Source organism: Muscardinus avellanarius, assembly GCF_963383645.1.
Source record: "Muscardinus avellanarius genome assembly, chromosome: 20".
Taxonomy (NCBI): domain Eukaryota; kingdom Metazoa; phylum Chordata; class Mammalia; order Rodentia; family Gliridae; genus Muscardinus; species Muscardinus avellanarius.
In genome coordinates, this window is record NC_137806.1 from 29,900,646 (window position 1) to 29,910,363 (window position 9,718).

Below are 9,718 nucleotides of genomic sequence, written 5' to 3' on the forward strand. Positions count from 1 at the left end.
CTTACCTCCACCGAGCCCTTTCCGTCTGGTGGTTTTCATTTCTGCTGAGCCCAGCCTCTCTTACCAGCCTTTGTCATCCTCAGTCTGGTCTTGGGTGAGCTGCTGTCATTAGGTTTGGGAGCCAAGCCCACCTCCTGGGTTGAATCTAAAAAAATTTTCTTACAGGTTAGAATTACTAGATTATGCTGGGCATGGTGGTGCACGCTTGGAATCCCAGCATTTGGGAGGCTAAGACAGGAGAATTGCGGTTTGCGGACAGCCTTAGCCTAATATTTAGTGAGGCCCTCTGCAACTCAGACCCTGTTTCAAAATAAAGAATAAAAAATCGGGTTAGGGGTATTCATCCACAGTACTGCAAAAAAGCCACAAAAAACTATTAGATTACATATAGATTACATAGGTGAAATATTCTATTATTTAGCCTTCATGATTCTGCATACCTGGAAACCCATACTTTTTTTTGGTTTGTTTCCACTATTTGTTTTGGGGTGTATGCTGTTTGTAGTGTGCGTGTTGTACTGAAGATTGAACCCAGGGACAGTCTACATCTGGGCTATATCCCCAACCCTTTTTATTTTTTATTTGGAAACAGGATCTCGCTAGGTTGCTGAGAGTCCTGCCAAGTTGTTGAAGCTGTTCTCAAACCTGTAAACCTTCTATCTCAGCCTCTTAACTACTGGGATTATAGGCATGCCCCACCACGTTCAGCTTTTATTATGGTTCTTAAATGCACATTTCTAGTCCTGGAGTTTGAAATGTATGTTTTGTTTTCAATGCGAAGGCTGTCAGGGCCACTGTGGCGGCCGCCTGCCCCTGTGAGTCCTCAGCAGGCCCCACTGCTGTGTGGTAGAGGGAGTGGGGAAAAGAAAGCAGTTCATGCTGTTCCTTGTTGTAGGAGCCTCATTTTCCTCCGGCCTCCTCCCAGGCATCCCTGTTGTCTGAGAACACAGAGGCTGCGTGTTGGGCAGAGTTCCCTCAGCACTTACTTAATCACTGTCTTTTCTCACTTTAGCCATTTTTAAGAAGTGCTTCTAGAGAAGTTGGGAACAAGAAAATCATTGAATTTTATGTACTTTTAAAAATTAAATACACCTGCGAAGATGGAGATTTAAGGTTGAAACTAAGTAACGTGATTTCCCGTTTCTTCCCTGGAGATGTCATTTTATGCTTTAATCCCACACTTGTCTGTTTCCAGGAATTGCGAAAACCCAGTTACGCAGAAATTTGTCAGAGAACAAGTAAAGAGCCTCCCTCCTCCCCATTGCAACCCCCAAAAGAACAAAAGCCAAACGCCGCCGGCTGTGGGAAGGAGGAGAAGAAGCTCGCTGAGCCCACGGAGAGGCCCAGGGAGCCCCCTGCCCTCAGGTCCACCCCCGGAGCCCCGAAAGACCAGAGGAGGCAGCCGGGGCGCCGGCCCTCGCCCCCTGCCCTCGGGAAGCGTATCAGCAGAGAGCAGAACACTCCCCCCAAGTCTCCTCAGTGAAGCCGTATGCCTGGGAGGGGTCGCAGAGAGCTGTCAACCGCAAACGAAACTTCCCACTCAGTACGAGAATGAGCCGCTGGTTAGGAGCTTGCCGTGCCGTGTCTGTGAGGCCCCGGGGTCCCTGTAAGTTGTTCTTCTGTGAGTCGGGTTCTCCCTTCTTGGAAAAAAGAAAAAAATCTATTTTTCAGGATTTAATTAATATAAACCTTATTTTAGGTTGGTGCTTAACTGGAGGTGATGCATAAGTCTGATTTTTTTCAGGATAGAAAATGCATTTATCCTAACAAATTGATATTTTTTATTAAGCCTCCATGTGGCTCTGAATGCAAGCTATATATAGTGAGTTTTTCTAAATTACGGGAACTATGCTACTTGTTGTTAGGTTTTTTTTTTTTTTCTTTTTTTCTTTTTTCTTTAATAACTGGTCTCCAAGTGCATATCTTCAGGTGTCCCAGCAGAAGGATGAGGGCTGGTGGCGCCGGCAGGTGGTCTCAGCCTCCCAGAGGAAGGGCTGGCGGCGCCAGGGCACCACACACTGGCGCGGGGCTGTGTTTTCATCTGAACCATTGACAGGTGACTGGCTTTTTAACAAAGAAAAGATGCAGATAATACAGGCCTTTTTTGATCTTGTGGGCAGAATGAACGTGCAGAGAGCACCCTAGAAAGAGAAATACCTTTGAGCTTCTATGTGCTGCAAGCAAATAACCAGCTTCTCACTCCAGTTTCAAGTGGCTATTATGTAAAATAAATTCAAAGCACATTGTGAATAGAACTTAATGAAAATATAAACTCTGTTGCCCACTGACACGTCTCCCCGAGGTTGTACCATGAAGTTGTGTTGGTCCTGGGAGCTGGCTGCCCGGCTCCTGCTGCCCGTCCTCGTGCCGTCTCTGTCGTGTCCCCACTCTCTCCTGGGAGAGGCCGCATCTTAGTTAGCTCCACGTGGACGTCTTCCTGTCCCTCCGCATCGGCTGGCAAGTGTGAAAGTGCGGAACCGTGAGCGAGTGGTGTTTGTGGTTCCCTTCTGGCTGGTGGAGGACAGAATTCCTGCTCTTCTTACCTCTAAGACGAGGGTCTCATTGAGTCACTTCTAGAAGTGCTGCACTTCTGAAGAACAAGGATGCACTAAAGTTAGCAAGTTTATAATAAAGTTAAATATAAATTATTTTGTTTTAAAATGCCTAAAATTTTTCTTTAAGTATTCTAAGCAGCAGACGTTAAAATATTTCCTGCTAAATGTAACCATACAGTTTATTCCACAAAATGTTATTTAACAAGACTAAGGGTTGTTTTTTTTTTAAAAAGAAATTATTTCCATCCAATATTTAAAGACTTGAATTTTATTTAAACTTGAAAATGACTTTGCCTTAACTTTTGTATGAGACAGCCTAGCGCTCGTGGAGACCGGCCCCTGGGTTGGCAGGAGTGGATCAGTCACTCAGTCACCGCGTGGACCTCTTGCCGTTCGCGTTGCAGAGGAAACATACTGTAGTGCAGGAACTAGCAGTAGTTTTTGTAATATACTTTAAAGATCTTCAACAGTTGATCTTTTTTCAGATTGTTGAAAAATCCTGTAAATGCAAATAGTCGATACTGTATTAAATATGTGCACTTGGGAGTGTGCTTTGCTTGTACAGTTGTAAATAATCAGAACATATTAAAAAGGTACCCTACAGAGAAAAATCTGATAAAAACTATTGATATATTATAAACGTTGCTGTTGAGCTGGATGTAGATAAACTAAATGTTGTGGTTTGAATATTATTTTAATTTGTTGAAGTTTCTTTCCTCTTATACTGGTGTGTTGAACTGATTTCTGCCACTTTGCTGCAAAAGGGAAATGGAAAGTCTTATTAAAAGCCTTCAGAGATTTTCGTATTAGAAGTATGTAAGTGCATACTAATCATATCTAATGTGAAAGAGTTTTAAAATAGAATATAGAAAGCAGAGACTGGCAGGACATTCAAGTGACAGGAGAAATAATCTACTAATTAAATCATCTAGTGCGCAGTGATTCTCCTGCCAGAGGAAAGATCCCCGTGTCCCATCCTTCAGAGCAGCTGTTACTCTTCAAGTCCACAGAATGCACGCAGTGCTGGTGGGCTGCAGTGGCCTGTTAAAGGAACATGGGAACTAATTTCTATGTAGGTGTCAGATTGCTGACCAAAAAAAAAGGAAAGAGAGAAAATCAGAATGAATTGATCTCTTAAGCCCAAATGTACAGATACTGTAAAAGCTGGAAAGGCGAGCTCTGCAGCCTCGGGGCCTCCAAGTGACACTGTGGCTTGGGAGGGGTCGGGGCCCTGACGCCACCCTCACCTCCAAGTAACAGCGCCCACAGGGTGAGACTTGGTTTTTAATGAGAAATCCTTTTCCCGATGCACAGGCATTGCGGCGCTGTGTGCGTGTGGTTAGAGCCAGCTGTGGTGGAGTGTGAAGCTCGGCCGCGCGCAGGAGAGCAGGCGCCCGGAGCGAGGCTCCCGGGGAGGGCGCCGCCTGCCGGAGGTCAATACACTGTAGTCACTGCCCGGCCACTGAGGCCCGGTGCCAGCGGAAACCTCGCCCGGTGTGATTTTTATAGCACTCTTTTTAATTAAGCAAAAATGATATGCCAAATTGCCATATAATGTCTAACAAACAAAAAACCTTTTCTGATACTACTTTGAGACTTTCCACTCAGAAAACCGTGGAGTGAGCACACCAGGAAGCCGCGAGGCAGGCGAGGCGAGGCCGCCGTCACGCGCAGCTGCAGCGATGGCTTCCCGCGCGTTTTAATTTACTCATTCCTTTCAGCAGTATCTCCCGTTAGAGAATCAGAGATACGGCAGTCACAAATGACGTTTTAACGTGTGAACTTGTGTGATGATGCTTTTTATTTGGAAATACAGGAGTAAGAACCTGTCACCAGACATGAATTTTGCGTGGCTGCTCTCTAAGAGCGGTGCCCTGATGTTTCTGCCCAGTCCCTCTGTCACTGCACCACCGGGCGCCACTGGCGGTGGCAGAAGACGTCTCATGTTGCTGCTGTGTGAGTCGGGAATTCTGCAGTTTACGTGTAGAACTGGTCGGTGTGTCACAACAGGTGACTGACGGTGCGTAGCTGTCTGTGTCCCCTCGGTGAGCCGTAGGCGTGGGTTTTGTGTGCTTTGTAGCCCGTTACACAGAAAGCCGCAGACAATCGATACGAGGAGCGCTGCCAGCCGCCGAGTCTCAGACGACGCGCAAGACCGAAGCTTTCTCGAGGGTTTTTGTTTCTGTTCTACTTCTTTTGATTAAGACTGGAATCAAGCTTACATGTAAACTATTGGTAATTTAAGTTTCCTTTTGTGTCATTCAGTGTAAAACTGTCTAATTTGAAAAAATGTAGGTTATGAAAAATAAAGATTTAGGCACTGTTCAGTTTTTCTTTTGATTTTTTTTTTAATTAAAATTTCTTCGAGAATGCATCTTTCTTAAAAATGGTTTTTTGTCTCTTACCATCAGTGCACATGAGAAATCCATGGGTGTCCCAGCTGAGCCTGAGTTACAAAGGCTTCCCAGCCCTCCAAGTGAGTCGACCACGGCATAAGGGTTTCCCTCCTGGGTTAGCGTGGCAGAGCGCGCCTTAAAATCAAGGACTCGCGTTTCCAGGGCAGGATTTCTTTTTTCTTTTGGCACAATGACGGCACTTCCAAAGTTGTGTGGAGGAGTTGGTGTGGTCTTTAGACGTAAGAGAGTTGGGTCTCAGAAGCAAAGCCATGGGTTTACCCCCAACGGATGGCGATCCCAGCGCCAGCAGAGGCTGAAGATGGCGAGACGTACCAGACCTACGGCCCGAGCCGCTGACTGCTGCTTGTCCACCTCTGTCGGTTGCCGGCGTCTGTAGGGGCGTATCCTTGTTGGCAGGATCAGTCATCTATCATTCTAGATTCCAAATCTGTTGTTACATATATTACAAATATTTTCTCTCAGTGGACCAGTTGTCTTTATTGAGAGTAGTATCTTTTTGTATTTTTTAATTATGTGGTAAACTTATTAATCTCCTTTGTGGTTTGAGAGTTTTGGTCTCATTTAAATTTTTTGCTAGCCAGGTGTGGTGGCGCACGCTTGTAATCCCAGCACTTGGGAAGCTGAGACAGAAGGATCGCGCAGGTTCGAGACCAGCCTCAGCTACTTAGTGAGGCCCTCTGCAACTTAGTGAGACCCTGTTTCCAAATAAAATATAAAACTCGGTCTGGGAGTATAGGAGGTAGAAAGCCCCCTGTGTTCCATTCCTAGTACCACAAAAAAAAAGTTTTTCTCTGGGTGTTGTGGTACATGCCTGTCATGCCAGACTTGGGAGGCTGAGACAGGAGGATCACAGATTGGAGGTTAATGTGACCCTACTTCATTTCATTTCACTTTTCCCCAGTGCCAGAAACTGTATAAATAAATGTTTAATAATGATTTCTGAATAAATGCCAAGTGAAGCAATTCATGGTTTACAAAGATCCTTTTTGTTACCATATGGAAAAGGAATTGCAAATGGTTTGCCAAGTATGGTGGCATACACCTGTCATCCCAGTATTTGGGAGGCTGGGACAGGAGGATTGTGGGTTCCAAGCCAGCTCCAGCTACTTACTGAGGTCCTCAGCAACTGAGTGAGACCCTGTTTCAAAAAAAAAAGTAGGGGACGCCGGGCGTGGTGGCGCACGCTTGTAATCCCCGCGCTTGGGAGGCGGAGACAGGAGGATCGCGCAGGTTCGAAGCCAGCCGCGCGCTGGCTTAGGAGACCCTGTTTCCAAAATGAAAATGTAAAAATAGGTCTGGGAGTGTAGCCCCGAGGTAGAAGGGCTTCCAGGAACCCCAGTACCACCAAAAAAAAAAAAAAGTAGGGGATGGGTGTAGCTCATACAGAATGCTCCTGGTTCCAATCCCCCGTACAAAGGAGAAAAAGAGGAAGAGGAGAGGAGGGGAAAGAAAGGGAAAAGAATGGAAAGGGGTCAAGACTGATAGAAAGCCCAGCGTGGCACAGGTTTGTAATCCCAGTACTTGGGAGGCTGAGACGTGACGATCTCGGGTTCAAAGCCAGCCTCAGCAACCTAGCAAGACCCTGTTTCAAATAGAGCTGGGCGGGGGGGTAACTCCAAGGTAGAATGTCCCTGGGTTCGTTCAATTCCCAGTAGTGCACACACACCAAAAAAAAAAAAAAAAAAGGGAAAGCTGGGTGTGATTTTCCACACCTATAATCTCAGTACTTGGAAGGCTGAGACACGAAGATCACACGTTTGTGACTGGCCTCGACAACTTAGACCCTATTTAAAAAGCAAAACAGCGGCGGGAAGAGACCGCTGTGGTGGCATCCCGGGGGAACAGCCCACAGAGACGACCGCTCAGACCTAGTTGAAGCCAAAAAGGTCTTTAGTAGCCGGCCGGCGACTACACTACAGGGTGTTTAGTCCTGAGTGCAGCCCCGAGCCATTTCTCAGGGCTCACAAGCTCAGGAGTGAAGAGTTTTCGATTCTCACAGTGGGCGTGCAAGTCAAGCGGAAGGTACAGAAGCCAGGCGCAGCATGCAGCAGGAGCTCCGCAGCCCGCGCCGGTCTCTTCTACTGTCCACCTTTTGAAACAGCCTGTGTTCCTCTGCAGGTGTGTGCTAAGCAGGAGTTACAAAAGCCAAACGGGCAGTTACGCGTGGCGGCTAGCGAAGTTCCTGGGGACAAACATTGGTTCTAGGGCTGAGGAACATTAGTGCCCTGGGATCCCATCATGGCGTCACAGAAGCTAAGGCCTAGGCTCACTTTATCAGCGTCACCAGGTAGACGGGGAGGGGAGGGGAGGAAAGCGAGTTGACGAAGATCAACCCCACCTCTGCTTTCTCAGCGACTGGCTGCGTGGATGCTGCTCACATCTGCTGCGAGGGAGTTGGGGAAGAAACGAGCCTGGGAAAAGGACCGTGACACTGAGTTGGAGATACCTGCGACGTGGAGACCAGCGATGCTGGAGCCCCGAGCCCAGAGGAGCGCGCTCCACCACGGCTGAAGACGGGGACGTCGTCAGCCCAAGTTTGGTCTAAAGGGAGCCATATGCTCCCACATTGATTTTGATGGTGTTCTTGACCACAGTAGTGTCAAATACACCCAATGTTTTCGATTTGCTGCAGATAACGCAGGGATTCAGGCACCACTGCTTCCCACCTGTGTAAAGCCATGATGTGGTACCCAAGGGAAAACGGCGGCTTTGGTTGAAGGTGTCCTGGCAGCCACAGAAAGGCATTGGACTTTGGCCTGGTCCTCCCCCTTAGAGATGCAGGTGGGCCTGGTCCTGTTGGCAGCCAGGGGTCAGGAAGGGTCTGCTGGGAGAGGCATCTGTCTTGCATCAGGGGGTCTAGGTCACATCTACTTGGCACCGCTCCAAGGAGCCTGTAGTGGGGCAGACAGCAGCACAGCCCACAGCGTGGCCATTGGCACAAACCAGCAGGCACAAAGCAAAGCCCTCTCGGTGGGGCAGATGGTCACATGCTGCAGCAGACTTTTGGAAAAGTCGGTCCCACCTGGTGGACGGGGCCCCTCCATCTCTGGTCAGGGCTCCAGGGCCAGGCCAGTTGTTGAGGCTGGCGAGGAGAGGCCAAGAGGCCCAGCCCTCACCTCTCCTTGGCTCCATCTCACCCACCACAGCCAAGTAGCCAAGAACCTCCACAGACGCATATTCCAATAAGCCCGGCCAGAGCTATTTGCCAAGCTCCGTGGGGTCTACCGCCCAGAAGTACAACAGGAGCCGTCTGTGGAATCGTGAACACTTTAGGAACCAGAGTAAAGCATTTTTCAAAATGTGAAATTAATTTTAACATATTTAACTCCGTATGCTCAAAAGATGATCAACGTAGACCAGTCTGCATTCCTTCTTCCCTCTGATGCCTTCGACACGTTGGCCTCAGTGGCCTGGGTCTGCCATGATGGGCCTAGATTTGACCTTCACCATGTGGGGACCTCTTCCTCCTGGGGTCTCCTCTAGGATCTGAAAGAAGGAACATCCACGAGCTGTGCCCTTTGAGGTCTGTGGCACAGTGTGGACTGGTGGTGTCCAGCCCTGCATACCAGAATCCTAGAGTCCCAGGCCACCTAGGGTATGAATTGACTTACCACTGTGATTTCCCCCAGTTAGGTGTTGGAGAGCACTGGGGCATTACTGGCTCACAGTGGCGAATAGAGAGAACTCTGAGATCATGTCTCTGGTCGTTCTGAGGGTTACGTGTTTGCATTTTATTCCATTTGGAACTGGGGCTTGAACCAAGAGTATTCTGAGCTATGCCTTCAGCTTTATTTATTTATTTATTTATTTATTTATTTATTTATTTATTTATTGTGGTATGAGGGGAGGTTTAAACCCAGGGTGTTCTACCTCCAAGCTACACCCCCAGACTTATTGGTACTGGGGGTTGAACCAAGGGGCCATCTACCTCCAAGCTATACCCCCAGCTGTATGTGTGTGTGTGTGTGTGTGTGTGTGTGTGTGTACTTGGGGGCATTCACCTTTGAGCTACACCCTTACCCCTAGTGTGTGTGTGTGTGTGTGTGTGTGTGTGTGTGTTTGTGTTTGTGTACTTGGGGGCATTCACCTTTGAGCTACACCCTTACCCCTAGTGTGTGTGTGTGTGTGTGTGTGTGTGTGTTCCTGGGGATAAAACTCAGGGGCATTCTACCTCTGACCTATACCCCCAGCCTGCTTTTTTATTCTTTATTTTGAAACAGGGTCTCACTGAGTTGCAAAGGGCCTCAGTAAATAACTGAGGCTGTCCACAAACTGCGATCCTCCTGTTTCAGCCTCCCAAATGCTGGGATTACAAGTATGCGCCACCACACCCAGTTTTTCTTTTGTTTTTTTGAAACAGGGTGTCAGTAAGTTGCTGGGGGCCTTGGCTAAATTGCTGAGGCTGGCCTGTGATCTTCCTATTGCAGTCTCCCCAGGACTGGGGTTACAGGAGTATGCCACCCTGCCTGGCTCACATTTTATTTTGAACAGTTAGTATTTCTTTGGCCGATCTGGATCGCTGAGGATTGGATGTATCTGTCTTGTTTCTGCAGGCACCAACAGCTGGGTCAGAACCTCCCCACCCCATCTCAGCTGGGCTTAACTTCCAAGGGTTCAACACCAGACCATGGTGTAGAATGGATGGGACCACCAGGGGGCGCTCACCCCTTACCCTGAAGCCCTCACATCTTTCTTCGCAGCTCTGGAGGAAAAAGGCCCTTGTTTACAAGGCAGAGCAATCAGAGC

General features: G+C 48.0%; 1 protein-coding gene across 2 annotated transcripts in view; it reads left to right on the forward strand.

Annotated features, from left to right (window-relative positions):
- Positions 1–1,483, forward strand: part of LARP4B (La ribonucleoprotein 4B) — a gene marked incomplete at both ends in the record, with an annotated part of 42,444 nt that extends 40,961 nt beyond the window's left edge. For both annotated transcript variants that reach the window (XM_080717261.1, XM_080717260.1), the window contains one exon: positions 1,196–1,483. In XM_080717261.1, coding sequence (XP_080573387.1) covers positions 1,196–1,483 — 288 coding nt within the window. The remainder of the gene's footprint in view (positions 1–1,195) is intronic.
- Between the last annotated feature and the right edge of the window lie 8,235 nt (positions 1,484–9,718).